Raw genomic sequence first — 17,790 nt, 5'->3', positions numbered from 1 at the left:
TTTGGGGCTGTTTTTCTGCAAAGGGACCAGGACGACTGATCCGTGTAAAGGAAAGAATGAATGGGGCCATGTATCATGAGATTTTGAGTGAACACCTCCTTCCATCAGCAAGGGCACTGAAGATGAAACGTGGCTGGGTCTTTCAGCATGACAATGATCCCAAACACACCGCCCGGGCAACGAAGGAGTGGCTTCGTAAGAAGCATTTCAAGGTCCTGGAGTGGCCTAGCCAGTCTCCAGATCTCAACCCCATGGAAAACCTTTGGAGGGGGTTGAAAGTCCGTGTTGCCCAGCGACAGCCCCAAAACATCACTGCTCTAGAGGAGATCTGCATGGAGGAATGGGCCAAAATACCAGCAACAGTGTGTGCAAACCTTGTGAAGACTTACAGAAAACGTTTGACCTCTGTCATTGCCAACAAAGGATATATAACAAAGTATTGAGATAAACTTTTGATATTGACCAAATACTTATTTTCCACCATGATTTGCAAATAAATTCTTTACAAATCAGACAATGTGATTTTCTGGATTTTTTCCCCCATTTTGTCTCTCATAGTTGAGGTATACCTATGATGAAAATTACAGGCCTCTCTCATCTTTTTAAGTGGGAGAACTTGCACAATTGGTGGCTGACTAAATACTTTTTTGCCCCACTGTACAAAAAATGTGTTGTATCTGACATGGAACAAACCATTGCATTCAAGAGGCTCTGCTGAAATATTCAAGTCAACCACTGTTTAGGAGAAATAAATCCCACAATGCTTTCGTTGTTCCAGGTGTCAGGCCAAACAAAATCTGAATAGGGTGAGCAGGGCAAGTCTATGCACGTTACACCTCTCCCCCTTCCGTGGCTTCCTTGGCTGCTCAATCCACCACTCCAAATTTTCCCAGCACCATTCCTCCTTCCCCTTAGCTGCCATTGCTGATGTACACCATAATATGTACCACTCCCTTGCCTGCCCCTGATCATCCAAGTTTCTTCTCTCCCTCCATACATCTACCTGCTACTAATGTCACAGCATCTTCCCTCCCGCTCAGCCAACAAGTCCTTGTTTTTTCTCCCGACTCCCACCTTCATCATTTGGGCTCAGAAGAAAACGGCCATATTTTGTTTCATGCAAAGAGCAAAACAGCCCTGTTTCATTTTGTGTATAATCCAAAACACCCAAGCAGGCATGGGCTGTCTGAAATCTATTCATAGGTCAGTTTGTGTACAGAGCAGGGTTGACATCCCTAGGCTTAACCACCTGAAGATTGGAAGGACTGCCTAAGGAACTAAATATTGGACCCGCATTGGAGAAAGGAGTGAAGGGGGATCTCAAATTCCCATTCCAATTTGAGCAAAGTTCAAATTACTAGTACCGGAAACAGCATTATTGTGATACGCTGTGGTTGTAAAATTACATGCATTTGAAGAGAGAACGTTTTCTGGCCAGGCAAATAGGCCACTTAAATTCTTCCATTCTGCGGCTACTGTCTTACAACACAGCTTCCAGAATCCCTGCAGCAGCCTGGACAGTGAAGGCTGCAATAGAGATCTGCCTCTTGACTTCTTCCCAAGCTTTGTGTGGATCTGTCTTGCGGTCAATATCAAAAAGAGCATCGTAGATCCCTGGGAATGACATGCCTGCGTATTTGTTGTGACTGCTTGGAGCAAAAATGATGTGTCTGTCAGGCAAGAAGACAGAAGCAAAAAATTAGCAAAGTTGTGCCAGAAGAGCAAATCTTACTTTAAATGTTAGGCTTTTAAAGTGCCTTCTGCAAAGGATTGCAGGAAAAATGTTTAGCGAGGCATAAGAAAACAACAGAACAGCATTAAACAGATCCTATACAAAACTACCTGAGATCAAAGATCTTTTAAAAAAAAAATCTTACCACAAAATGAGAACATTGTAGCTGCTCTCTGAAGCTGTATGGGGAGGAGTTTCACAAATGGAGGCACTACAACCCTTATCCTTCACAGCAGAAACCATATCTTACTGAAGACCATTCTTCTACCAAGAAAATCAATTTTCTTAAAAGTGCAAATGCTCTGGGCAGATTGATTTTTGACTACTGGTTACTTGGGCAGCTGAGCCCTTTAACTCCATTTGTTCATTTGTCTCCCCTTCTCTTCAATCTACTAATACAGGGAAAAAGTCAAAGAGTTACTAAGCCATACAGTGGTACCTCGGGATACGAACTTAATTCGTTCCGTGACTCTGGTTGCAACTCGAGTTGGTCTCAAGTTGCGGTAAAGTTTCCCATAGGGTTCAATGTAAATCTGGTTAATCCGGCCCGCCCTCTGAATTTGGTCGCAACCCGAGGCGAATTTCCCCATAGGGTTCAATGTAAATCCGGTTAATCCGTTCCGCCGTCCGCCCGAATTTGGTCGCAACCCAAGGCAATTTTCTCTTCAGAGCCTGACTCCCGCCAAGCCTGCTCTGCATTTTCTTTGGAGCCATGCTAACACGCACACCAAAAACCTTCGCAAAACACCGCAAAACACACCACAAGCCTCATTGAACATCTCCTTGCTACCGCGACCTCGCCCACAGGAAGCCGCGACCGTGTGGCAGCAGGGAAAATGGCCGCGGATCTGGTTCATAAGTCGAGGCGAGTTTGTAACCCGAGGTAAAATTTTCCTGCCGAAGCTGGTCGTAACCCGAAATGTTCGTTAGTAGAGGCGTTCGTATCCCGAGGTACCACTGTACTTTGCAAACACAGTCTTGCTGTACTCAGGTGGTTTACCTGTAGAACAGTCTGCCTGGCAAACCAAGAGGATCAATGAAAGCTCTCTCTAGAAGCATCAGCTGATCATTCATGCTCCGTACAGCAATGGGGCTGTAAAAGAAGAAAGAGGAAGGTATAAAACACCCCTGGACAATTTAGGATCTTGTGACCTGAGATATGCTATATTTCAACTGTTTTGAATTTTTGCTGCATTTGTAATGCTGTTGCTTAATTTCTTAACCTTAGGGCTTTTCCTCACTTGCCTGTACCCATGGTTCAAACATGCTCCTATAACCACTTTTTTCCAGCCATGATCTCCCACCATACAAGAGTTCCACAAGGAAACTTGGCTGTGCTCCCAGGCCTGAGTTAAGCTGGTTGAATGGATTTTTTCTCATGCAATGTCTGCTATGTTAGGGTGCACACATTATTTTCTTTTAAATTGTTCTCCACTCTTTTAATTAATATAAACTGCCTAGAGTCATTTGGGAACCTAGTAGCTGAGTGAGTGAGTGAGTGAGTGAGTGAGTGAGTGAGTGAGTGAATGAATGAATGAATGAATGAATGAATGAATGAATGAATGAATGAATGAATGAATGAAGCATTTGTCTCATTCCCAGTTCCCACCTGAGGTAGTTTAAAATTGTCCTTAGTTTCTCTCATGTCTTGGCTCAGTTTTTCCTATGGATATGATCTGGCATGCTTCACTGTTTGGTTCCCAGTGAGTTCAGAGGTCAGGATCTGCCCAGCTTCTACTGGTTCTTTTAAGCTGTTTTAGGAATGCTCCCTCCAGCCCAGTTGCTGGACACTGCCCTCCATGGCTGTTTTGGCTTGGGCTGCAGGTGAAACAGGCCCCTAGCTTCAGCAGAACATCTTGCATCATGCCTGATGGGCATCTTCTGAAGCACTTGTCAGGTCTTATGTGGACCATTCATTAGCCTCATTGCTGTGGCCTATGAGGGCTTAACCAAGGGGGCAGCAAATTTTATGCCAGCCATTTTTTTTGCTGGCTCAAGGACTGGTGGATAGTGCTTTGATTTCACCATGAGGAATAGTCCTTAGAAAATTCAAGAAAACTATTTCCTTGCTTTCGTTCTCATTGACTCAACTTCCTACCTTCCCTATTCATCTGTTGTTGATAGAAGTTTCAACCCAGAGCATCTCTCTGCATGGTTTCATTTCCCTGTGCATTAAAGGAACCATTACTTTGTAGTGGCATGGGCCCAGAGTCACTGCTATGAGATTGGTGGCTGTATAATTTGTTTTAGTCAACCATCCATCTTGCCAGTGGCTGAAGGTTCCTGGACATGATTTTTCTCATGCTGCCAGCTTGCCCTCCAAGCTGCCCTTTTTGTTCATTTTCCCTACTTAGAAAAAATACGTAAGAACCTCATTTGCTATTTTCTTCAGTAACACCATGCCTGCTCTGATGTTAATAGAAAAAAAATGTTTGGTTAACTGCCACTGTTACATAGAGCCCATTAAGTTAAAAGTTACATTAAGTTTTACAAATGCATTTCAAACTCAACCTTAGAAAGGAGACCTTGACTTGGATTCAACAAATTTTAAGCATAAGGGGGAAAAGTCACTAGCACACTGCTTCAACACTTGCATTGCTTGTGCATTGCTTCATATATGAAGTAGGGTTATTCCCAGCTCTTATGCTCAGAGGACTGCATCGATAAATAACCTTGCAGGTGTTAACATTTTTGTCATTCAAGCTTAGTGCAGCCTTCCCTGACCAATCTCTCTAGATGTGTTAAATTCTCTTAATTTCTTGACATCTGGAATGGCTTTGGGGATTTAAGAAATTTTAATCCAATAGAAATATCAGCAGGGGGTCCCATCTTGCCAACTTCCTCTGGACTTAGAAGTTAAGCAGGGTCAGACCTGGTTACTACTTGAATGGGACAAAACCAAGGAATTTCAGGGTTGTAGGCTAGACTCGGAATTTGGGGGAAAAAAAGAGGTAGAGTAGCAATGACAAATCACTTCTGCATTACTGTCAAGAAAAGTGTAGGGATGAGACCTTGAAGTCATCAGGAGCTTGGCTCAAAGGAGACTTTACCTTTCATCCATCACATCTAGAAGACACTGGATAAGTTGCATGCTATTCATTTTTAGGATTAACCAGATTTAGCATGCAAATATGTGTATGCATAAAGGACAGAGAGAAATTTGTTAATTAGCATAAAATTAAAGTGGGCAATTCCCTGGCTACACATGGCCCTAGATGTTAATTTGCACCCTGCAAACATGCCGCCCTGAATACTGAATTAGAAATATAAGAACAGCCCAACTGGATCAGGTGAAAGACTATATAATTGTGCACTGTGTCATATAGCAGCAATGCAGATGCTTTTAGCTGCTAATTCTTAGTTATAATTCTCTGCCTGTTGTTCAGAAGTAAGCCTCATTGAATTCAACTTATATTACTTCCAGATAAATGAGCAAGGGGCTTGCAAATGAGTATCTATTATATTAATCACAAGGTGCTGAAGCACTGTGATGTAAGCAAAACTTTCTCTTAAAGATGAATGAATTATTATAAATAATACCATTAAAGTTGCATTAACTTTTCCAGAAACAGTAGACTTACTTATTCATATCAAGCTGTGAAAGCCTGCGGTGAAAATCTGTTGCTACATCTGCAAAGTGATTCACAGCAGAAAAGAGGGGATCTACAAACAGAAGAGTTGCACAATCAGGTTCAACCTTTGTGGTCTCTAGTTTAATAAGATAGGGAAAGATGGCATAGCACAGCTTCTGGAATTCATTCCAGCTCCATCAAACTAGCTCTCTTCTGGGTCACAAGACCAGGAAGGAAGTGGGAGGGGTGCTTAGGATAGAGGCGTTAGCACCTGACAGCATCTCCCACAGGAATGCAGGGGGGGAATTTTTTTCTGATGTTTTTCTCAGCAGCCTTTGTGTAGATCCTTCCCATTTTTGAACCTGTCCTTTCTTTGGCTGATGTCTTCCACCATACCAAATTAAATTGTATTTTTGAACAGCTATCTCGCTGACAGCTGTGGCTAGGAAGGCCTTTGCCCACATTCCCCTGGTGTGCCAAATGCACCCTTTCCTGAACCAGGAATCCCTTCTCAAAGTAACTCATGCCTTAGTCATATTATGTGTAGACTACTGCAGCGTGCTCTTCATGAGATTATCCTTGAAGGCCACTCAGAAGGTACAGCCAGTCTAGGCTATGGCAGCATGGAGGGTTAGTGGCACATCTTGGTACACCCAAGTAACACCTCTGCTGCATGTGCTGCATTGGTAACAAGTAAGTTTCCAGGTGCAATTCAAGGTATTCAAGATAACCAATTAAGAACCATAAACCAAAGACATTAATAATAGTGTGGTTTAAGTGTAACAATCCCTGTATGCACTATCAGTTTTAATTAGTAGACCCTAAACTGACTTCAGCTGATCTCAAAGAGCTGAGCAGGATCAGAACTGGTTAGTACTTGAATGGGAGGCCATGAGAGTATCCCAGGTTGACCATGTGGTTGAAAAAATTATTCTGGAAGAAGGTAATGATATACTATGTGCATATAACTGCCAAGAAAGCCACATGTCTATGTAGTATTGATCAACAATATTACTGAGCTTAGACAAACCAGTAGCCTGATTCAGAGGCACATTACCCTTGACCAGATCAGTGAAAGACAATGCCTCTATCTGGACCACATGTCAAGCTTAGTTAGTTTTAACCTTAGTTAGTCTGTTATTCATGTCTTAGTGTCATGCAAACCCAATCAATTTAATTATCTTATGGTTCAACACACTGTGCAAATCTGGAAAATGAGCTGAATAACCAGTTAAAGCCTCTTGTACAAAACCAGCCTATGGATAGTTCACAAATAACCATAAATCATAATGTTTGCTTGGGGCTATGGGTGAAGAAGGCCATGACAACCCATTCAATAAATCACGATTTAAAAATCTGGGGCAGGGGTAGGGGGCAGATTCCCTTGCTGGAGGTTCTCAAGCAAAGGCTGGAAAGCTGTGGCTTCACATTTCCATTATTGAGCCAAGGAATTAATTAAATGGCCTTCAAGAACCCTTCAGATTCTATGATTCCATCCTTGGTGGACAGAATGGTGGTAAGTAGAAATCTCAACTGTAAATTTATGAATTCAAAATTGTGTTCAAGAGCATGCTTACCAAATGATACTTTGTACATCTCAAGTTGTGCTTCATGTTTCTTGGCCTGATCATAGATTTCATTGGCATAGAGTGTCAAAGCTTCTGCATAATCCTGACACTGTAGGGGAAGGACCAGGGAATCGGAAAGCTCATAGACCAAGCCTGCACGTATCTGAGCAACAGTGAGCTGTTTCTGGAAAGTGGGATCATAGAACTGCTTGACCAGTTCAAAAGTCTCATAGGTAGTGTGGTAAACAGGATAATTACTGTATTTGTCCACTTTCTGTCAAAAAAATTAAACAAGTCAGCAAAATGAAGCCCATTCAAGTTCTCATCTAGACATCCCCTCAAAACCACAGATAAGTCCACAGCATCCCAGTCTGGATGAGGCAATTAAATTTATATCTATTTTCAATTTTAAAACATCCATGGTGATTTATACCACTTGTGGGATGAAGGCATTATGCAAAGGATACAAATTCATTTGTGTGGCTTACAACATTTGTGTAAGGACCTTCTGCAAAAGGTGTAGATCACTGTGATGATGTACAATCACTGAACTGACATTGGGGAGCAATGAATATTAGATTAGAACAAGGCTTTGCTGTACTTTAGACCAACTTAGCTCTGATGAAGCAGTATTTAAAAGATCTGTAGAATATAAAACTGAATTTTATTTACTTAGGAGGGCTTCTTGGCAGTTTATTCAACTTTTTAAAAGTAAAGGTGTCTTCAAGTCACACTCAGTCTTGGTATCTTCCATAGAAACTTAAAACCATCCATGAAACAATGCCATCTTGCAGGATATTGGAGAAGTGCCTTCTCTGCACCATCCCCCTAAAGTCTATATGGTTCTGACCCCCTTTGCCTTTAGAAGAGCCATAAAGCTTTGGCTGTTCCACCAAGCTCTGGGGCAGAGTGATTTATACCCCCTCTTCCTGATGAATGTTTTTATGGCATTCTTTTTCCCCAATGTGGTCTGACACACCTGCTGCTTTTTGTTACTACATTTTTGTTTTTAATCTATACTCCCTGTACATCACTTTTGCTTCAGTGATTCAGTTGCTTCAGTGATTCAAGCAGCTAAGAAACAGATTCATTAAATAAAATTAATATATTGACTGTTCTCCCCAAAGCTGCTGGTGACAGCTTTTGAACAAGCAGTTCAGCTTACTCGGTTTTTAGTGTAGCGGACTCTGCCAGACACAATTCCTAGTCGCTGGAAGAAAGCTTCAAAATCACTGCCTGATCCAAGCTTGTTGATCCTGCCCAGACAGAAGAAGGAAAGGGAGATGCGAGATTCAATCCTCTTGTAACATTTGGCACATTTACACTGGGGATAAAAAGAATGGATCCTTGCAAATTGGCTAAGGACAGTGGTGGTTTCCTTAGAATAGGGGTGGCAATTTTTTTTAAAAAAGCTGGTGGTTATACTGTGCCAGTAAGAAACAGGAAGCATGGCTGGAGATATCATGCTTTTGGGCTTAAGGCATTCATTTTGCCCGCTAACCACCAAAATAGGAAAAAAAAAAAGAAAAGAACCAATCTGGGGAGGCATTTGGATTTTTAGGCCTTAAAGCTTAATACATCCATTTCTCCTCTTAAAAACCCTCAAATCAAAAAAGGAGGAGGAGAAGGCATCTTGGATTTCTCACTTCTCAGAGAACTGGGATACAAACACATGATGAGCTCTTCCTGATTAACTGGAGCTCAGCTCACTTCTCTAACTCTGGATTCAAGCACTGCTCGGCTCCAGAAGATCTCTGTGACCCAAATACTGAATTAGAATAACTGCCCAGATAACTGCCTAAGAAGTCATTCACAAACCCTGATACACTGCTTGAGTTCAGTGCTGGTGAACAGTGTAATGGGTGGCGTCACACAAAATGCCACACTCAGGTTAACAAACCACAGTTGCTACATCTGCATAGCAGGCAATATTTTAACAAATAAGCCATATTAGGGCTTAACACAATCACCTAGTTCACATAACATGCTGAGATAGTGGCTAGGTTCTCCCACAGAAGGATTCAGCAGCATACTTCATCATCATCATCATCAACATGCTCTGAGCCAACTCCATTTGAGCCTAGCCTAGTGTGTTGTACGATCCTGGTCAATGTGGGAATAGAACAACACTGCATGTATAGTTACAAAGAAAATGTGAAAGCTGTAATGGTTCACCCATGAGTGCAAAAGTTCCCCAGGGCAGGCATGCAAATAAAATGTAGACAAGAACATATCTTACCTGGGTCGCTGATTATTTTCATGGGAAGGATCCTTCTCAAGCCAACTCTCATAGAGAGATTTTCCTCCATATCCTTCATCAGGACTTGAGATCTGAGCAGGAAATAAATCTTGATCTACCATCCATATTGTTACTCCTTTAAGCATTTTAAATCCTCTAGATCCAAATTGGTTGATCGGTTGTTTGTTTGAATGTTTACCCAGCACAATCAAGAGATTCTTCCTGGGTTACAAACCTATTAATAACTTGATATAACAAGGGTTATCAAAAGCAGCAGCCAAAAATAAAGGATGTGTCCTCACTACATGCTGCCATTTTTGTTGTGTGCCATGTGATGAATGGCCCTGCCGCTGACATTATGTGCTGTCCGCACACTAATGCTGGAACCTCTGTGCACTGAGTATGGGTGATATTTATGCTCGTAATTTTCCTTGGGAGTGGGGTCTTCCCAGGATTCCAACTCCTAGAGAGCTCAATCCATTCCATCTTCACTTGCCCAGAGAACATCCATGCTTAGTGTACAGACATCAGCTAGGAAAGGCAAGACTGGATGCATTCAAGCATGACCAATTCTGTTCATGAGATGACCAGCCAGATGATCACAACCCACTCTTCATAGGTTAATACGTTCTTTAAAAAAAATAAAAGTGCTTCATTGGGAAGTGCTGAGAGGAAACCACAGGCAGGGAGGCACAGATGCAAGCTGTGTCCTTGTTTCTGTAGCCACAACCATATCATCTAAGGTACAAGTGGGTCCATGTAAACCGCCTAGCAATCATTTTGTGCCTAATCAGAGCTACCATAAAATGGACATGGCCAACATTTGTAGTTTGTTTATGTTTGGGATGGCAGAGACATGGGAGGGGAGGCACTGGGAATATGGGGGTCAGAGGGATATGCCATGATGGGAAACTGCTGAAGGGAGGAGGAGGAGGAGAGAGAGAGGATGGCAACATGAATTGGCCTTCCTCTACTTGCTCTGCCTGCGTTTTGTTTCATCTGTATCCCAGAATAACCAAAACATTCTGGATGTTGGTTCTGCTGAACCATGCCTGCTCCATGGAAGAATCTCTGGAATGTGGTAGTTTCGTTCCTGCTTCAAAACAAACTGTTTTTCTCATGTTGTGTATGCTCCAACTATACCTCTTTTGTCAGATTATACACCAATTGGTTCAGAAGAGGAGTACAGTCAACTCTCAAGGTGTAGTTGCCTGAAACACAAATACAGAAGTTGTTTTGAGTCAGTGCTAACAGCTCTCTCTCAAAAATACCCTTTTTAAAAAAAATCAAATTAAAATACAGCCTCTTCTATTTCTCACTCAAACTGCATTTATCTACAGGGGCAGATCTTCTCTCTTCCTTGCACTCAAGAGAATTTCCCCTCCTCTTGAGATGAGTCAAGACATAAGACTTCTGACAGCTAACATGTAAACAGAAGGATACTTACATACACAACCAAAAAACAACTCTCCAAATCCCAGGAGACTGTGTAACTTGCATCCTTTGGCAAAAATGGGAAAAAACCAGCATCTCCTCTACTCTAAACTAAGCTACAACATGATTTCTGCACTTGGATAACTGGAATGTGGAATTCCAGTTATCCAGCTGGAATGCAGCTGTGGTACTACGCAGACATAGTCACAGAATACACTCTGAAATTCAGTGAGACTTCTAAATAAAGGTGATTCCTTAAGAACTGAACTGTTGTGCATCTTTTCAAAGATTTCAGTACAGTAACCATTATCCCATGTAAGTTGGTAATATCATCATCATCATCATTAAACAATCGTAATTGTAATAACATCAGTGTCTCAGAACTCGCAGCACTTGATCAAACTTTTCTGAGTTCAGAGTTTAAGCAGGGCCCCACTTAGTTAGTACCTGGATGAGAGACTACAAGGAAATCCCAGGGCTGGAGGCTAGAAAGAAGGCAGTGACTAATAGCTTCCCTACTAGAGAAGCCAAGAAAACTGCATGGATGTGTGAACAGGTCCATGAAATCACAAAGAGTTGGGCTCAACTTGAAGGAGACTGTACTTTAACAGCTAATAATAATCTGTTGTTTTTAAAATGAAGTTCTGCAGCTATGCAGATGCTCAGTTTGACTGTGCTACAATTTTATTCTCCATTTGGTTCATCTGTTTTTCATCTGTTCACCCTCAATCTGCTGGAAAAGAAATTATTCCAATTTTATTTCTTCTTCCCAAAGTAGAAGAACATTTCAGCAAAAAAATCTCACAGATTAGGGCAGGGTTCTTAGGCTTACCTTACTTAAAAGGTGGCTGTGGGATGGATGTTGGCATTCTGTCTTTCACTGTAGCTTCCCACTTATCTGCAGCATTACCGGTTACTTAATTAAATTCAAGGGAACTCCTCCCACGGGGGTCTGTGCAGATTAGGAAGTGGACACAGCCAAGGGGGCTGCAAAGAGATGGAGAGATGCTTATTAGAAAATAAATTTCTAAAGAGAAACTGCCTTAGAATGAGGTAGCATCCATCCATGCATGGTCTGAATGCTCAGTGGATGAAGGGTGTCCTTCAAGCCAACCTTGATTTCTGGTGACACATGGACATGTCTTCACCCTTTTCTTCCAACAATACAAAAACGGTTTGCCCCTGCCTTCTTCCAAGATGTTACTCAACCCCCCAGTCTAGTCTACAGCCCTGGAATTCCCAGATGGTCTTTCATCCATGTGTGACCGCATCCAACCCTGCTTAGCATCCTAATCCTAATCCACACTACGATTGTGTGTATGATTTGGTTTAAAACGATATAGAATGGAATTATTAAATAAACTGTAGCTTGTTTTAAGGCAGCAAACTACCATTTGTTCCCATGGTTTGTGGTTGGCTTCCTGATTACAACTATAGCTACTGGAACACATGATTTGATTGTAGATTATTATCTTGTATGGGTGTGCTGCACCCATCCTCTAATACAAGATTGGAGAATTTTGACCCTCAGGATACTGCCATAAGGAAAAATCTCCTTTGACTTGAGCCTGATTCCTATAATGTTTTAGACACACCCATGCCGTTTTCCTGGATGGTATGGAAATGGTTTTATCTTCTTCCAGAATGTTTTTCAATGTTTTATGGCCTAGCCCATAGGCCTGTAATTTCTTGGTCATCTCCCATCCAAGTCCTAGCCAGGCTCAACCCTACTTAAATTTTACAAGATCAGCCAAGGTTGACTATGTGTACTAAAGGACATTCACCTTCAATGGAAGAATCAGTGTTGATGTAAGCCACAGCCCGTGTCTGAAGAATTTTGCTGTTTTCCTGCAATTGCAAAAAAACATGTATTTGCAAGATAGAAAAACAATTAACTGTATCATACCTATTATGAACTATTATGAATAGCATATAAACCAAAAGTGGGGAACTGGAAGCTTTCCAAAAGTCACTGAACTACATTTCCCAGAAGCTCTAGCTACCACAGCCAATGTAAGCTGGGACTTGAGATTCAGCAATATCTGGAGCCAAACGCTCTTCAGTCCTGATGTAAATACTAACAATCATGTTCAAACATCCATGAACTCTTTTCTACCATTTGGCAAGTCCTCTTAAATAAATAGGGGAATTTTGCAGAATCCTAGGTAATCCCCTTCCTTATGAATCATAATCTTGATTCTGATCCATCCGTGGGCTTTTATTCTGAAACTTCGGAAAAAAAAAGTTGTGTTTTGCTTATCAATGAAGAGAAAATATGAGAAAATTCTGCTATGTTCAGCATTACATTCTAAGACCACTTGGAAATTGCAACTGGTTGAGAATTCCAGGTGCAATTCAAGGTGCTGATGATGACTATACAGCTCTTTATGGCATGGGGCCTGGATACTTAAGGGACCACCTTTCTCCCTTGTCTCTGGTCCCCTATAAGATCTGGCAGGGTGGGCAGGTTTGTGGTCCCATCCTTGAAACCATGTCATCTAACAGATCCTGCCCTCTGGAATGCCTGCCAGGTTCTGGGATGAGGTCTTGTTTTCATTGCACAACCAAGTCTTGTTCTTCTGGGTTTCTGCAATTTTTATTCTGCTTTTGGGCCACTTTATTGGTTGTATTTGTGGGGGGGGGTAATTGGCTGTTTTTGTGGTAAGCATCCAGAGTTGGGTGCCTCTACAGATTTGATTTAAATAATAAACAAATAATACAATTTTACAGGGTCCTTCACTTACCTCTGCCCACTCTGTGGAGCCTAATAACCCAAATTCTTCTGCATCCCAGCTGGCAAAAATGATTGTTCTTCTAGGCCTCCAACCTGCCCAGATGAAATTAAGGTTACAGAGAAACCTTAATTCTCTACCTGCTGATGGCTGATGTTGCAAACCTATCAATGTCTATCCACAAATAAACCTGAGTTGGTTTAAAAATGAAGCATAAATCCCTTTTAGCATGACAAAGGATGTTTAAGCTGCTCAGTAGAAACATGTATTTGTCCTTGCTTTATCTTTGAAGAAGGATTTTGTTTTATTTGTTGGTTTTATTTGCCTGCTATATTTATTGAGCAAAGGATCAAGGTGACTTACGATCCACTTCAAACACATACTGACATTTAAATCCCAGCACATACCATCTCTCCTTTGGGTGTTCCAATTTTGCTTCCCCAAGTCTGCTAATCTTACCTTTCTCCATCATCTTGCCAAAGCTGCGAGCAACCTCTTGAAGAACAGCAGCTCCCGTGGTTGGGTCAATACCCCCAAAGACCCAGGAATCTCTGTGGCCTCCAAAGATTACATACCTATCTAGGAAAAGGAAGCATAAGAACAATACACTTTCATAAAATTCAGAACAAGCTTGCTAGATTTCTCTTTTCTGTTTCAGATCTTAGCATTTTTCAAATGTCCTGCTAGCAAGGGGCTGATCTGTCTATGTTCTTCTTTCCCCACACCAAAGAAAAAAGAGGGCTTCATTTCTAAATAATGCTGATTTCAAACATTCAAACAATGATGACAAACAGTCCAGGGGAACGAGAATGAGGCAGAGATACAGACAAAGGAAAAAGAAAAGGAAAATGCAGTGTGTGTGTGTGTGTGTGTGTGTGTGTGTAAGAGAGAGAGAGAGAGAGAGCGAGAGAGAGAGAGAGAGAGGATGAGAATCACCCAGAATTGTTGGGAGTTGGGTGGTATATCAATTTAATAAATAAAGAGATGGGACACAAATAAAGGAAAAGGCAGAGGCAGATAGAGATGGAGGTGGAGGTTAAAATGTATAAACTTCTATTGAAGTTTGAAACAGAAGAAGAACAAGTGAAAGAATCTATGATAAAGTGGGCTAAACATTTTGGGTTTAATATACAGATGGAACAATAGGAAAACATGTGGTTAAAAGGACTGAAATTTACACTGTTATAATCTTAAAGATAATTTTTATAAAATGATGTACTGTTGACATATGTCACCAGAGAAATAGTCTAGAATGTATAAAGGCACTTCAAATTCATGTTGGAAATGTGAACAACAAGAAGGGACATTTTATCATGCTTGGTGGGTGTGTAAAAAGGCTAGAAAAATTTGGATTCAAATACCCACACTGATTCAGAGGGTTTTAAACATTAACATACAATTGAGACCAGAGGTCTTTCTTTTGGGACTGATGGACAAACAGTTGCAAAAAAAGTCATGGAACTTTGTTTTTGAACATGACAAATGTAGTAAGATTATTGTATTCACAAAGATGGAAAGATTCGGCACTACCCACAATGGAGGAATGGTTGGTAAAGATAACAGAACTCTGAGAGGGCCAAACTGACTTCTTTGATTAGAGAAAAGACAATATCTACATTTATTGCTGACTGGCAACCCCATATGGGCTTTTTGTGGAAAACAGAAAAAAATGAACTTATGATTCATGGTTTTGATGATTAGACAGGACAGATTATAGAAAGAAGAGAGACATGTTGTAACTTTAGAGAAAAAGGTAAACTTATAATTGGACTTATAACTGCTGTAAAGAAGATCGAAAGCCACTTCTTTGTATCCTTTTTCTTTCTTTTCTATTTTTCTTTTTTCTTCCTTTCCTTGCATTTTTAGCCTTCTCTTTCTTTTTCTTTTTCCTTCCTTACTTTATATTGTTGTGTATTAGTTTTTATCTTCCTTTTTAAAACTTTTAATAAAATTATTAAAAAAGAGAGAGATGGAGGTGCAAGTGCAGGTAGGGGAAAGGGAATGAGAAAAAAAGCCAAAGGAAAAGGGGGAAGGAAAGGGGAAAAAACAGAGACAGACAGAGATCTGCTTATAAGCCTTCCAGAGGCTGGTTGGAACCAGCAACTAATCCACCTAATTCAACTAATAATGCCGTAATCCAGCAGGGCTGTTCTTATGTCATCCAGATTTGTAAAAATGCAGAGATGACATCTGAATAAGAGGTGACCTTGCTCTCCCCATGCCATAGCAAGTCACATTCATCATCCTTTGTTGTTGTTGTGCCTTTGAGTCAGTTTTTTGAATCCTGGCAACTGCCTGGACAAGTCCCTGCAGTTTTCTTGGCAAGATCTTTCAGAAGTGGTTTGCCATTGCCTCCTTCCTAGGGCTGAGGGAGGAGGACTGGCCCAAGGTCACCCAGCTGGCTTCATTCTAAGGTGGGACTAGAACTCAAGTCTCCCAGTTTCTAGTCTGGTGCCTTAACCACTACACCAAACTGGCTCATCATCCATAGGATCACAATATTACATGCAGAAGAGCAGCAAGCCAGTTATTTTTTCCCTGCTAGTGCACTCACTTTACGTTCACAAAAGAAACACTTTAAAGCTGGGGTGGACAACCTGAGGTCCCAGCCCTCAAACCATTATTGTTGTTATTGTTAAGTCCCTGCTGCCTCCTCTGACCACGTGATCAACATTTTGAGGTGGGAAACCCACAAAGATGATCGTGTAAGTGCTAATATGGAGTTAATATGGCTGAAAAAGTATTAATTCCAAGACCCCCCCAAAAAACAATCAATCCTGGATATGTCCTCCTTATCCCATCCACTATGACCCTTGCCTTCCTTAAAAACATGTTTTGCCTGATTTCCAGCTACCAAAAACCTGCCCATTCTTGTTTCAAACAAAGCTTACCAGGCTCTACTGCTCCTTTGATGCTTCCAATCACATTATATATCCGTCTAATTTGACTGGTGGTATGAACATGCATCCTAACTTTCCTGGAAAACAAGGGGGAAAAAAAAAGATTTGGTGACACAGCAGTAAGGTCAATGATACTAGGAGTACCTCAAGGCATTCATAAGTTGTATTTTTGCAAAAGGAGTCAATTCTGCTATGGGTGAAGTCAATCATCTGCTTGTGGTTGGCCATGAGCATCTCCAAATGGATCCTTGGATTAAATCTTCAGTTATTTCTGGCTTGACTCAAGTGATCAACTTCTGGAAACAAATATCTGATCTTAGCCATAACCAAATCCCAGTTGGAATCAACGTGTCTGTCCAGAAAAACGGCTAGTGTTCCTGGACAACCGCAACGAGCAGGTTGGGGAACTGAAGTACATTATTGGGTTTTTTTGTGGCTACACCCATCCTGTCTAACAACTCCTAGATAACAAGGTGGCCCTCACATTACAGACCCTCCTGCAATTCTCCTGCAACTCAGAGGAGAGCCTTCTCTGCCATTGCCCCCGCCCTTCGGAATGCTCTCCCCCCAGAGGTGCGGCAGGCCCCTACCCTCCCAGCTTTCTGGAAAGGATTAAAGACCTGGCTCTGCCAGCTTGCATGTGGTGACAACAATCTTACTCAATCCTGGAGTGGTTGGCACCTTGATGATGCTCCCTGATTGACTGCCAATTTTATATCTATCCTTGGATCTATTTATTTTCTATTTATTAAGATTATTGTATATTATAATTTTAATTGATTTTAATTGTTTTGTAAACCAGAGTCATTTCAATGAGATGGGTGGTGACAAATTTGATAGATAGATAGATAGATAGATAGATAGATAGATAGATAGATAGATAGATAGATAGATACTAAATTGTTCCCGAGAGCCTTGGGGAACAGAGAAGATGTCAAGGTATGGTGAATGATTTGTATTTTATTGTATTTTTTTTAGGACTGATCTGATGCTTTTCCTGTGGATGTCTTATTGTATTACTATATGTTGTTGTGCCCAGTTGAGAGTTCTGTACATTGCAGCACAGACAAATTGAATGAATAGGTTTGTTCCTTCCAATTATGTTTCCTCCTCCAATTATGGCCACATTTATTTTAATTTATGTCATTGTGTTGATGTCTGCTGTATTTCTTCCCCAGGCTACATTGTAAAATAATCACTACGTATGCATCTGTCTTGTGCAAAGACCATATCTTTCTGTGTTTTGCCTTGTAGTTGATTGATTGTATACCATCAAGTCATTGTCGACTCTTAGCAACCACACAGATTTTCTCTATGATGATCTGTCCCTAACCTGGTGCTTCAGGTCTTCTAACAGTGCACTCATTGCCACTGTAATTGAGTCTCTCCACTTTATTGCTGGCCATCCTCTTCTTCTCTTTCCTTCCACCTTTCCCAGCATTAGAGCCTTCTCTAGAGAGCTAATTCTTCACATAATGTGTCCAAAGTAGGATAATTTGAGCCTGGTCATTTCTGCCTCAAGTGAGAACTCTGGGTTGATTTGTTTGATGATCCATTGGTTTGTTTTCTTGGTTGTCCACAATATTCTCAGGAGTCTTCTCCACCATCAGAGT

The 17,790-nt window shown here is 41.2% G+C and overlaps 1 protein-coding gene across 2 annotated transcripts in view; it reads right to left on the bottom strand.

Annotated features, from left to right (window-relative positions):
• Positions 1-569: 569 nt before the first annotated feature.
• Positions 570-17,790, bottom strand: part of LOC103058647 (N-acetylated-alpha-linked acidic dipeptidase 2-like) — a 38,627-nt gene continuing 21,406 nt past the window's right edge. The window contains exons 9-19 of one of the 2 annotated variants that reach the window (XM_088140548.1): positions 16,169-16,254; positions 13,737-13,856; positions 13,290-13,372; positions 12,330-12,393; positions 10,255-10,322; positions 9,112-9,203; positions 8,038-8,128; positions 6,882-7,146; positions 5,314-5,395; positions 2,733-2,825; positions 570-1,670 (exon numbers count right to left, since the gene is read on the bottom strand). In XM_088140548.1, coding sequence (XP_087996674.1) covers positions 1,481-1,670; positions 2,733-2,825; positions 5,314-5,395; positions 6,882-7,146; positions 8,038-8,128; positions 9,112-9,203; positions 10,255-10,322; positions 12,330-12,393; positions 13,290-13,372; positions 13,737-13,856; positions 16,169-16,254 — 1,234 coding nt within the window. In that variant the 3' untranslated portion in view covers positions 570-1,480. The remainder of the gene's footprint in view (positions 1,671-2,732; positions 2,826-5,313; positions 5,396-6,881; positions 7,147-8,037; positions 8,129-9,111; positions 9,204-10,254; positions 10,323-12,329; positions 12,394-13,289; positions 13,373-13,736; positions 13,857-16,168; positions 16,255-17,790) is intronic. The other variant, XM_088140549.1, reaches the window with a different exon arrangement.

This window comes from Python bivittatus, unplaced genomic scaffold (genome assembly GCF_059951505.1).
Source record: "Python bivittatus isolate LINGU-HERP-01145 unplaced genomic scaffold, Pbiv_v1 ctg000340_np1212, whole genome shotgun sequence".
Classification (NCBI taxonomy): Eukaryota; Metazoa; Chordata; class Lepidosauria; order Squamata; family Pythonidae; genus Python; species Python bivittatus.
Note: the sequence above shows the minus strand (reverse complement) of the source record. Positions and strands in the feature narration are given on the sequence as shown.